This window comes from Rhamphochromis sp. 'chilingali', assembly GCF_963969265.1.
Source record: "Rhamphochromis sp. 'chilingali' genome assembly, chromosome: 17".
Classification (NCBI taxonomy): domain Eukaryota; kingdom Metazoa; phylum Chordata; class Actinopteri; order Cichliformes; family Cichlidae; genus Rhamphochromis; species Rhamphochromis sp. 'chilingali'.
The window spans coordinates 20168246-20181465 of record NC_137944.1 but is presented as its reverse complement, the minus strand read 5'-3'; the positions used below and the strand labels follow the sequence as shown (position 1 = coordinate 20181465).

Below are 13220 nucleotides of genomic sequence, written 5' to 3'. Positions count from 1 at the left end.
TGAATCTGGTTCAGTCCTAAGTGAAATGAGTAAATCATTCACAAGTCTTCTGTTTGAATTTTGTGCTGCCGCTCTCATGGTTCAGTCAAAACCGGATTCCAGTGTGGTTTACTTTTAAATGACGTGAAGATTTTTGGTTTTGTATACAGAGGCGCGTGTGGGTAGGAAATCCATTGCTGAATTTTGATAAACATTAACCTGGTTTCATTTGGGCAAGCTGTAAATGTTTAAAACTTTCCAGCATATTTGATCACATCATTCAAGATTTATTGAAGCCGGTTTACTTTGTTTAATCTGACTTTTAGCAAGTAGTTCAGCTGTGTGTGAAAGCAAATGCAAACTTTTGAGGCAAAAGTTCGGGCGCTGTGTGTTTGTGGGCAGAAGTATCTATGTTAGACCAACATCTAAGCTTAATTTTAGTGTTCTCTCACTCTTTTTTTTTTTTTTTTCTCCTCCTTCCTTTTTCTTTTTTCGCCCTTCTTTTTTACTGAACCCCACTTTTGGCTCTCTTTGAATCTGTTCTCTCTGTTGTCTCAGCCAAGACACACACTCAGCTGCTGCTGCTTGTTTTGTTTCGACTTAATGAATGCCAAGTGTGTACACACGGAGAGACACACACACACTTGTCTTGTCTAGCATAACCAATGCCTCTTGTCAGTAACGCATAATCACCGTTTCCATTTGAGGGATTACATGCATGTGCGCACAGGCCTGCACACATGTGCACACTAATACGCACGCACACAGTGAGTGCGTTTTAATAGAGGGCCATAATGTGCTTATTAATTTGCTTTAGATGGTATCGTGTAGCGACCTATATGCACCGCAGCACCTAGCTGTTCCACCAGCGCCTAATGGATGAATAACAATGTTCACGCTGTATTTTGCAAAAATACAGCAGATTCAGATATAGTTACAGCACGTGAGGCCACGCTGGACAGTCGTTCCGTTGCAGTTTAAATGATCTCTTCTGGTTTTTCTGTCAGTGACTCACCAAAATCTCCTCTAAACTCTCCTCTCGTTGTCGCTGCTTTGCCGCGGCTTTATGAAAGCCTTCCTTGCCACTGAAATAAATGGCAGGGTGAAGGAGTATTAACCATCCGCCACAGTGCATAATGTCACTCAGTACACAAACTGGCTCCCGTAATCACTGTCAAATGCTAGTGTAATTGTAGCACAGATTGAGCATGTGAAAACTGGTTTGCGTGGCGCTCCTTATGGCATCATACAACAAAGTCTAAACGCTTCTTGGGATTTACTGTTACGCAGTCGTAAAGTACTAATTTGATCTTTTGTAAGCCAAAATGTTGAGATGTGTCAGACTGTTGTAGTGAGCATAAGTACCTTTTTTCTGTCATTATATTCAAATCAATGTATGATTTGATAAGAATATCTAAATTTAGATAACACTTTCAGGAGGGGGAAAAAAGCATGACCTCGTATGCAAGCCATCCCTTTTGTTGTAATATTAATACCAGAGCTCAGTTGAAAGGTGTGCATGAAAAGGCGAGGAGGGGAAAAGTTTCAGTGTGTTGACAGAGATGATCTGCAGCAGAGAGCGGTGAACCATTGACTGGGTCGGTTTTTCATCTCAACCTGGGAATCTTCTGCAAATTGGAAACACAAGTGGGAGATGGATCATTTAGGAGCAATCAATGTGTGTGCGTGTACTGTAAGGTTATTTGTTTTTGTTCTGGTAGTTACATGACAGAACACAGTACTTCTGCTCTTCATGTAGCAGAAAATGCATGCACTCAAATGTTTGTTTTATGGTTGATCTCCCTAGTCTTTATTTTATTACTCTATCGATGTTCCTACCTACTTATCAATCATTGGCAGTAACTTAAGGTCACTGAAGGTCTACATATTGCATGCCATATTGAATTTGGGTAACTGGACTAACGCCGTGCCTGCACACCACTCCCATGAGAAATTTAAGGTGGACTAGGTCAGAAGTCAAATGGTTTGAATTGAGCAGTGTGTCTTGTTAAGGGTTAAAAAGGCCTAGAGACTGGTTAGCAACCATCCTGCAACCACCAGTTGCAAGAATGAAATATATATTCCTACAATATGTCACGGAGGTTGTAACCAAATTCACCCAGCAACTACTAGCAAAGATGCATACAGCACTGTCCCTAAAACCACTCGAGGTTAGAGGCGCTTTCCAAATCATTGCGCCCAATGGACTGTGCCTGCCAGCAAAGGTAACATTTAAGTACGAGGTTTCGTGTTTATCTCGTAGTGCCACGAGGATAAAAAAGGAATCAAAGCGGGAAATACGTTTTTATTTAATCTTCTCTGCTATATGATCACTCTCAACAACCTTTGAACCCACTGGTGTTTTGTCAACGTGGTTATTTCAGTGGCGTTTAGCCCAAGTGTAACACAACTCATTCATTTGTGACAAAGGGGACAAAAGGTGACTTCCATCTGACCTAATATAGCATTTATATATTCACAGAGATGGCTTGGCTTTCTCTTCACATTTGCCTGTCACACCATCTTCCCTCTCGTCACCCCCGCTCCAAAAAAAAGAGGGTGGGGGCAAGGTTATATTTAAATGTGCACACAGGCTCTGCTATATATTTAATCTCAAATGAAAATCAGTCTTACTGTGACTGTTTGAAGCATGAAACCACCGAAGCTCCTTATGTGACAAACTCACACACAGTCACACACACTCACATCTTGGTAACACTCATCTTTATTTATCCTGATGTTGTCACAGAGCGGTTAAGCATTGCAAACTGTATGCTGGTGTAAGCATCACTACTGCGGTTAGTAACAGCCTGTTTTAGTGAACTACTCTTTGTTTAAGAGCGAGACAATAGGAGGTAGACTTTCCGTGTGCATATTTGTCTTCATGACAGTTAATGATTGTGTTTATTTTTGTTTGTTGTGCACATGCTCATTGTATATGTGATTGGGAGTCTATGGGTGGGCTGTTTGTTTACACAAAGGTCACAGGGTTGACCCGGTCAGATCACTGCAGTGCCATCCCTCCTCTAAATGGATGGAGACAGAAAAGCAATAAACACAGGAAGTTAAATGAGCGTTCGCTTAAAACTGCTCATAATGAGCGCTCGTCATCAACTTTAGGGTTTGTGAATCTGGGCACTTATACACAATTTGGTTATTCCGCTTTGAGGCTAAAACGGCATCGCTAAAGGCAAATTTATTTCTGCATTTTAAAAAAACAAAACTGTACTTTTTAAAGTGTGAACGATAACACAAGGTAAAGTTGAAATCGAGGCGCTCATCACTACGATTTTACTGTAGAAGCATGAACATGCAGAAATGAAGGCGACAGTGCTGCAAGCCTGAATGCTTGTCACTGAGCGCTGCTGGGCAGAGCTGCTTGTCTAGCTTTGTGTTAGCATGCTGTTCACATCCTTGCAAAGATCCGATGTCGTCAGCAGTGTTTTTACTCTCCCGGACGCAGGCATGTTTGATGTACCCACAGTTATAAAAGTGCAAAAATACCTTACATCGCAGAGACAAACATCAGAGACCTTTTTTCCAGGGTGCAGAAGTGGTTCGGTGAACTCGCCACACGCTAGGACGGCTGTCTGTGAGGATCAATATCCTTAATGGATTTCCAATTGTTTTGCAATTTTTTGAGTAGGGTCATGCTTTAAAAAACAAGCTGCACGAGCACGATCTGCTCAGTCATGCAGAAGCATTAAACTACTGTGTACTGAATAACCAGGCAAACTGCAGGACCCTGTATGGGTGTTTACGTTTTCATTACCAAATTGTATAAGTTAGTGTAACTTTTAGTTGAAGTATATCAGTAAAATTCAGCTGGGGGAGGACACAGTGACCCCCAACACCCCTGTCTGTATCTGCAACAGAATATAACTGAGGTGTACTGTAATGTCATCACTTAATCACTGAAAAGTGTAATGTGATCGCAGTAACGTGTTATTTATAACTTTGTAGCGTGCTACATCTTGTGCTGTTTAATACAACGTTCTGGTTTGGTATCAAACATAGTAGCTTAAGGTTTTTCTGTCATACAGTCTTTCACACTGTTGTTTGCACATACAGTCTAACAGTTACAGCGTCATCACTGTTTTCGTTGCATTTTCATGAGTGAAAGTCTTATGGGCTTAAGAAATTCTTCATATAATTTCTGTGTACAACAACTGCTAAAACTGCCGTACAACACATGCTCTCACCGATGATCTAAATCAGGCAGAAGAGCAGATTAAAAACATAGAAAGGCTTTATCGCTGCATATAAACATTAACGGAGTGATTTTAAGTGGACAGAAACCACTCGGACTCAACACGCGCACACAAACGCACACTCTCACACTCAGCTGCAGTGAGGTGGTATTTTATCAGGACCATGTGGACCATCTGGAGCCAATTAATACATCCCCTAAGGTGCAGACTCTGGATCAGTTCTCATCTCCTCAAACTATAACCTTTTATCATGGGAGTGAACGCCAAGTCTGAGTGCAGCCCAGCCACAGATGCTGCAGACAAAGTGTCTCTCCAGATGTGCTCGTATTCATGTCGAAGACGATAAAAAATTAGCACCCAGATTTTCATTGTCTAAGATGGTTTTAGTTTATTTTCTCCTTCTCTCAGATTGTGGTGGTTACGATGCAAAGTTAGTTTAGAAGTAATTGTCTATTTTATTTTATTTTATTTATTTATTTATTTATTTATTTGTATTAAGAGTAGACCGTGCGCAAATCAACACACAGGCTGCTAGCTCGTGTTTCCCTCGCCAGCCTCATCTAAATATCTGGTTGCAGTGGTGCAACAAATATCTGAAAACAAACCAGACAGCCAGAGCTCCACTGTGGCGACTCCACGCATTTGACCTCAAGTCCACAGACACAAGTTTCATTAAAGGTCTTCTTACATGAAAAACATTGAAGTTGCACAGGTTTCTATTAAAATTGCAAAGGCACCCAGGATTGTTTCGAACTTCTATTTTTTATTTATGGGCGATCGTGGCTCAAGAGTTGGGAGTTCGCCTTGTAATCGGAAGGTTGCCGGTTCGAGCCCCGGCTTGGACAGTCTCGTCGTTGTGTCCTTGGACAAGACACTTCACCCGTTGCCTACTGGTGGTGGTCAGAGGGCCCGATGACGCCAGTGGACTAGTAAAGTGCTATACAAATACAGGCCATTTTTATTTTTCTAATGCTAAAATTAAATAATGCTTTCATGAAGCTTCATCAATATGGAAAGATGCCAAAGCTACAGCATATTCAGTCACTAAAACGTGCTAGTGTAGCAGTCCTGCTTAATCAGCGTTTAACTTATTTTCTTTTGCATCCATTCTCAGTCTTTTTATGCAACAAATGGGTTGATATGAGGTTTAATGATTCTCCTGGTTTCAGCTCCATTAAAAACAAACAGGCACATTTGCTTAGTCATCTTTTCCCCCTCCCCTCTCCCGCTGCACTCTGCACCCTGCTGATGTGCTGAAGCTGACTTAAGGAGCCAGTTTAGACCGGAGGTTTGTGTTTGCGATAACGCTCTGCTGTGCTGCGGGTTATTGAGTTATTGACCGAGTCTGCAGAAGAAACTCAGTTGTTGCTGGCCTTCCTCCAGTGGCACGGGTCAAAGACGAGGGTCAGTTACTGAAGCTTGTAGACAGCGTGTTTCTCTGTGCCATTTCAGCAGGCGGGGAAGCTTGCCAGCACCCTCGTAAGTCTGACCACACAGAGAAGCCCGGCCATCTTAGAAACTCCCACGGAAATGGCTGTCACTGGGAGGATGTTGATAAGATGGAGACGGAAGACGAGAGCTTGAAGTTGCTCCGCGTTTGACTGACAGGGTCCATGTGCTTGTGATGATCTATGTCAACTGTCCGCAGCTGTACTGCTTAAACAGAGTGGAATTCTTCTAAGTGAAGCACACTGAACTAGCTGTGTCTCATCTTTCTCTCTCTTCCCTCATCATCACCCCCACCCACCCACTTCATTATATATGTTAGTGAGATGGTGCTTTATTCTATTCTTTCTTCTTCTGCCTTTTTTCCTTCCGTTTGCCAGGATCTCTGGCTGACAGGGTCGTCAGATTTTCTCACTCTACCTCTCTCAGTGATAATCAATGCTCTCGTGCCTCTTGTGGCTTGTGTAATATTAGACATTAGAGCAGCCCTTTGAAGGGTGGGGGGGGGGGGGGGTGCAGCAGGAAGGAATGAAGGGAGGAAAGGATGGATGATAGGTGGATTAGAAAGGGATGAATGAGGACATCCTGCTGTAATCTCTTTTCTTTTTCTGCCGCTATTGGAGCCCAGTTTCCTCTTTTTTCTTTTCCCTACCCGCGTCTCTCCGGCTCGCCTCTCGCTCTCCGTCAGTCAGGGCAATCAGTTTAATTTTAACTTGCGTAAGCCTCACTCTCTTCCTATGGCACCATACCAGCCAGTATTCTATACCTCAACACGCTTGGGAACGTGATGTACCCTGATTTCTGCACATATACACACACACACACACACACACACACACACACACACACACACACACACACACACACACACACACACACACACACCACTGGGCAGACGGAGGGCTAAATCAGGGGTTCATATTACCACTCGGCTCTTAGTGCAGTGGGAGCAGGCATGAAGTAAAACAGTAAAGTCACTACAAATTGTTCCTCCTCTGCTGATTTCTAAACGTTACCATCCTCCCGTCTCTTGGAAGCATTGCTTCGCCCGTGTCTGCTGTGCTCATGCACGTTTGATCGTCCATGACTGCTAGAAAGACATGATTCCAGTGGCAAAACTGGTTGGACAATTGGCTGAACTCGTTGCTGTAAATGTTTTTCATGCTCTTAAGTTCCTGGCACCTTCGTAATGATGATGACACTAATCCTGTTAGGCTGTTTTCGAGGGAGAGAGCTGCTTTTTTGTTTTGTTTTGTTAAATAATAACCTGCTAGCTGAAATGTAGTCCTTGCAATATAAGTGCTGTGGTTTAATTTATCTGCTTTTATGTTCTCTTCGTAACCCTGCATTATCACATCATCGGCAAAGCAGATCTGTTTTTATTACCTTTTTTAATTTTTTTTTATTAGCCATATCTCTGCTGTTGGAATACCAATTTTTTTTTTTTTTAAAGAAAAGAAGAAATGAGGAAATTAGAACTGGCACTGCACAATTTAGCCCAATTAGTGAACTTCTACTTGTGCATGTTTCCACTAATATTTCGGTGGTAGCACGAAGTGTCTTTGATGTCAGTTTAAAGGTAACAGCGGATTGGCCGGCTGTGGTTGATGGTCTAGACGGGATGTAGTAAACACATCACTTTATTAGCTCATCTGTCTCCATCCGTATCCTTTTGCTTGTCATAATCCCAGGTCTCTCTCTCTCTCTCTCTCTCTCTCTCTCTCTCTCTCTCTCTCTCTCTCTCTCTCTCTCTCTCTCTCCCCCCCCCTCCCCCCTGTTAAATAGGATCCTATTTATGTAAGGCTGCAGCAATAAAACTTTGCAGGGTTCAGCTTACCTAAGAGGCTTTTATGGAGAGCTCAATCTTCCCTCTGCTTACTGTTTAGAAAGTGTTCATGGCTCGCTATCAATTATAGCGAATGCTGTAATCACATCAAGACGGACTGCTTGCGATATAAAACGAGAGATGGAAACAGTTTGTTGGCTTTGGCGAGTTTGAAATTTGGACTTTGGGTTAACGGTTTACAGCAAACAGGCTCTTCGTCTATATGTCGAAGTGCTCAAGTTTGATGTTTCTGGGTAATGTTACTATGATCGATTCACCTCTTTTCATACACACACACTCTCTCCTCTATATGTCACGTCATTTCCTGTTCTTGCTTTCACACAAATGTGGCTTCAGCTTAATTTTATTGTTAACGGTGCCAGTTTTGATTACATTTGTAAGTGTTGTGCTTGCCTCAGCTCTTTCTCTCCATTTTTCTCTGTGGTTTCTTCACTGGTTTTCAATAGTTGGAAGACCCGCAGAGTCTGCCTAGAGTGACTCGGGTGTGCAGAAGCTTCACTTTCATGTGTTTTGACCCAACTGTCAAACTCATTTCTACTTTCCAGAAAATATGACCCAAGGCATTGATCAGCTTGGAGCATTACGATTTTGAAGAATCAGTTTCCAGTTCTACTTTTTCTTCTAAAAGTCCTCTATGGTCTTGATAATATGTTGATTTTTCTTTCATTCATTCACTACATCTTGCTTCTGTGTGAGTGCAGGGCTATTCTTGCCCCATGTCTTCTCCTCGTCCCCCTCCTACTACCACTCATTCTAACCTGTTTGACTGGTTGGAAAAACTTGGCTTTCTGCATTTTGTGCACTTCATTTACTCCATGTCTGTTTTTTATTATTATTATTATTATTATTATCCCCTTCGTATTTATTTTATCTTTTGCAAGTAGATCACAGCCTTGTGTGAACTGACACCTGCCCTCATTTTGCGGTTTCTGCTTGTTGAATAGTCACGTTCCCTTTTTAACACCTCGGTGCCGGCGACAGCCCACGCTCTAGGCGTTGCTTTTTCGGGGTTACCTCTCCGTACATCTGTCCACGCCTTTCTACTGAACATCTTGGGGGAATTTCTTTAAATTTAGGAGAAACATGCACTTGGACTGAACAGTTTGGTTTTGTTTGTTTTTTTTGGGGGGGGTTGATCAGACAACATGGGGACAGAATTCACTTGTTAGTTATGCGAAATTTCCCATAAATTTCCGATGGGGGTAAAATGGATATCTTATACCTAAAAGGTGGAGGCCCAGGAGGAGGCACAGTGGCGTATTTGATAGTCGTCGTCTTTGCGTAACAGTATTATTAGCACCTCCTGTATGAAAATGGCTTTTCATACCACATTTATTCTAAAACTTTAGTTTAAATTAGGATCTCGTGTGTTAATAAATTTTCTTTATGAAAATCCAGACTGATGAGAGTTCAGTGTTCACTGCTTGTTGGTAAACAAACTGCAATTTTTCCTCAAACCTTGCCACCAAATGTAGGGCTTTGTGTGAGCAATCATCTCTCAATTTCTCACATTTTGAGCTTAGGCCAGGAAATTGACACGTTTTGACTCGGCTCTGTTCTCTGATTGGAGTGTAATCGGAGCGCTGCACCTTTCAGTGGCTACGCCAAATGCATTGTGGGTGTTCTCCAGACATGATCCTATCTATCCTTACCTCAGTCAGGTCCGCAGCAAATTGACAAATAATACCAGGATATCGCATTGCTTCTATCACTACTCCACAACACTTACAGCATAGCTTCCCCCCGCCACACACACACACACACTCACTCTCTCTCTCACTTCAGCGCTAATCGATTGAGGCCACTTGATGGTTCACACGGCCCCTGACACTCTGCGACTTTTATACTCCATGCGTGTATAAGCACGCGCCTACTTTTTAAGTGCGCGTGGAGAGGGAGGGTCTGCATCCATGTGCCTGCACGTGCGTGTATCAAGGAGAGGTGGTGTGTGACAAGTGAGTCCGTTGCTTTCTGAGACATCTACCTCTTTAATATTCTGCTCTTACCATCGCCTCCTCTGGCACACACTGTGAAATAAAGACAGAAAAGAGACAAGGAGAGAGAAAAATGAGAGCGACGTCTCAAAGGCTTTGTGCATCACAGAGGAAAGCGCGTACAATGTAGCAACAGAAGTGAGGGAAGGAGGAGTGAGGAGGAGACGAGGGTGGAAAAAAAATTATGAGACAGAAAGATGGGGAGATGAAGAAAGTTGTTGCCGGTTAGCATGTGATTGTTTTGGCACACTGTCCTTGTGTAGTTGGTTTTTATCAGCTGCCACTGACAGCAGAGGCTCTGCCTTATAGGCGCTTTTCTTTTCTTATTCAATAGCGCTTAACAGGAATGGAAAAAGAGGAACTACAACTACATGTGTGAAAACATCGTCAGCTCATGTAAATGCACACATTTAAATACACCCACACTGTCGGTGAGAATGGGCAAGTCGGCCACTGAATGTGCGCTTGTTGCATATCAAAGCGATCATGATGGATTCGCTCCCGTTCACTGAACAAATACACACACACGCACAGAGTAATCAATTCTTCGCTAGAGGGTAATTGTTTCAACGAAACCTCCCTACAGTGAGACAATGGCCAGTGGGCCACAGTAGTAAAAATGATAGAGTGGGTTTGCAGGTATGCAAAAGAGTCACATTCTGTTTTATTTTTAGTCAGCTGCAGACGGAGCTGCATTGGGGTTAAATGTTGTACTTCTTCCAACACACTGGCTTATGTTACTTGTAAATTCTGTGTTTATGTGCAAAGGATCCAAGGGTCTAACTTGTTGTTTTTCTTTCCCCTCCCAACAAGGCCTCGGCTCCAGGCCCAGAGGAAGTTTGCCCAGTCGCAGCCCAACTCGCCCAGCACTACGCCCATCAAAGTGGCTGACTCGGGCGGCCTGAACGCCGGCCTGTCCACGGTGCCATCCACGTCCCTCTCGTCCCTCTCCGCTTCATCCCCGTCCTCCTCCATCCAGGACCTCTCCAGGCGCAAGCCCAAGACGGAGGATTTTCTCACCTTCCTCTGCCTCAGAGGTAAGATGCAGCAGAGTGGAGCAGATGGAGACATAATTACATGCGTGTCTACAACCAGCGGCAGAGCGGGAAAGCATATTGTTTAACAAGAACGCTGCAGATATGATATTAAAGAGGTTTTTATTCAAGGGACCGGGGCTGAGGTCTAACGCTAGAAAGGGGATGTTGCATATTAATTATCCTAACACCAGGATATGCTTCCCTATTGTTTGGCTCTATGCACATAAAGATGCGTGCATAAGCAACTCCAGGGAGCTTAGAATAAGTTTTGTTAAGTCAGGTTTTGATCACCCTCCACCCACTCATAACACACACAGACAAAACCCTTCACACATGCTGCATCTAACTGCATACTTGCCCATGGCTAAGATTATCCTGCATTTCATCAGCTTACACATCTCCCCCTCCCACCGTTCAACAACTGTCTGTCTCTTTAACACCCTGCCTATCACCCTCTACTACAGTAGCTGTTTTGAATATGGAGTACTCACACAGCCTGCACTACAAACTCTGCACAGGTTCATTGACACTGTGTAGCACTTTTGATGTCAAATGAAGTGGAAAAGCCACAGCAGAGCAATTAGCAGTCAAATGAGTTACGCGTGTGTGCGCTGCTCCTCTTTGTCTCATACAGCAGCATTGTTTGTCTATTTGGGTTAAAAACTCAAAAGGATACCTGATAAACTGAGCGCAGTCACTCAAAGGAGCGCAGATATCCTCGACACTCAAGGTTGCTAAACAACTCTTGTTCTTTTTTTCCCTCTTGAGTTAATGAAGGGCTCATGTTACTTATGATCTATGCTCCGCTGGCCGGGATACAGAGGGGGTTAGTCCTCTGCCAGGACACTGCAAAAAGTTTTTTTTTCTTGTTGCACTAAAAGTATGAAGTGCTACTTATTTTATTACCTTAAAACATTTCCAAGGCCAAGGTTAAAAGACCCAGGACTATAAATTCTCTTTAAAAATCTGCAATCTTAGCTCGCAAAAACCTCTGTAGAATATGCAAGAGTTTCAGGATTCAAGGCCGATACGATCTTGAATCGGTGAGAGACAATCATGGCTCAGTATAGAGACGGCTTGACAGTTTCTAGGTTTATCTGATGCATGTGCACTCTTTAATTTGCTGTTCCTGTTTACACTGTAAGGTATATGTTGAAACAGCTACGTCTACTACATGTCTTGTCTGAATGTGTTGTGATGTAACGATAACCCCCTTGCTCTCAATCATCCCTTCTTAAGAAAAATGAGAGGAGAGGGAGTGACACGTTCATCCCAAGGTCCAAACATTACATAGGACCGTTTATCTCAAACAACCTTGGTTGTGACTTCTATCCTTCGTGGAATATCTCACCCACCCTTTTTTCTTTAAAATGTCCTCGCAACCGAAGTTAATTCCTGTGAAAGACAGAAACACCTTGCTCTATAGATTAATTTGCCGTTATCGTTATTAACCTCTGCCCCTCCCACAAAAGTCCGCTCCACACTCGGGAGGGGGGAAAATTTAGATTAAAGTCTGTCGGGCGTAATGGCTATATGTTCCTGTTCTGAGGAGAATACTCCTATTATGGGATGTCATTTTAACCTTACAGGGCTCATTCAGAAACGTGTAATTGGAAGTTGCTAAAATGGACTCGAGCCTTCCGTGTGATGAGCCTTGATTTACATATATAGGCCATGATGTTACATAGGCTAATGATACAATGTCCCATATACTTTGTGGCTGAAATTAGACTAATCACTTGGTGCTAAGCTAACGCCGTGCCTTACACACGAGCAGTTGCAGGCTAATGAAGCGTGGGTGACTTGTTCTGACTCAGTTTTGCTGTTGTCTCTCTTTATAATTAAGGGCTGAATTAGTGTTTTGCGAGCAGATTTCAAGCGAGTGTTTAGCTGCACTCTGCTGCACTTTAATGCTAATTTTAGAGCTAGGCTGCTAAGCTAACGATTGAACAGTTTTCCACAGCCCCCCCAGTGCTGCCGCTCCCTGTTCTACCACTGTATTTATAGACACCAGTTTGGCTCTCTGTGCGTGTGTGCTCCATCCATGCTGTGAGGATGACATTTTCCTTTGCAGGGCTTCTTCTGCTCAGTTTTCCCCTTGGCCTCTCATGTGACCCATATGCAGGGACCCTTACCAAGAGAGGGACATGGGAGAATGTCAGCAGAGCCCTTGAGGGTGTGTGTGTGTGTGTGTGTGCGCGCACGTGCGTGCGTGCGTGCGTGCAAATCCACACCAACCACTGATGTGTCCTGTCCTGCTTATCTCCTGTGTGCCCTCATACCATTTTCTGCGTGTGTGGGTGGGGGGTTATGTCTACGCGCCAACTACCTGCACAAAGCATGCAGGGTATATAGGGAGACGCAGCCCATGAGGACATCTGTGTTAGCCTGGTTAATCTTTTCAAAGAGACTCCAGTCTTTGATATCTGAAAGCTCCAATCCCCTTTAAGATTCTGATACATGTCTCTGGTGATCTGACCACCACACACATTAGGCTCCTTCATGTCAGCTACCAAAAATGTCTCTGACAGAATCTCCAGCTGTGTAATCATAGCCCTGATTTCCCTTTCATTTTGATCAGATTTTTAGCTTTTTTTCTTTTTCTGTAAGCATTAAGTGACATTTCTGCCCAGAATATCTCATCAGTGGTGATTTCTGGGGTGTGACCCAGGTCAAACGTTCAAGGTGTAAGCATAAATTTGTATTC

At 43.3% G+C, this 13220-nt stretch overlaps 1 protein-coding gene across 2 annotated transcripts in view; it reads left to right on the top strand.

Annotated features, from left to right (window-relative positions):
- Positions 1 to 13220, top strand: part of jarid2b (jumonji and AT-rich interaction domain containing 2b) — a 105905-nt gene that overhangs the window by 59942 nt on the left and 32743 nt on the right. For both annotated transcript variants that reach the window (XM_080863084.1, XM_080863085.1), the window contains exon 4: positions 10290 to 10513. In XM_080863084.1, the coding sequence (XP_080719210.1) occupies positions 10290 to 10513 (224 nt within the window). The remainder of the gene's footprint in view (positions 1 to 10289; positions 10514 to 13220) is intronic.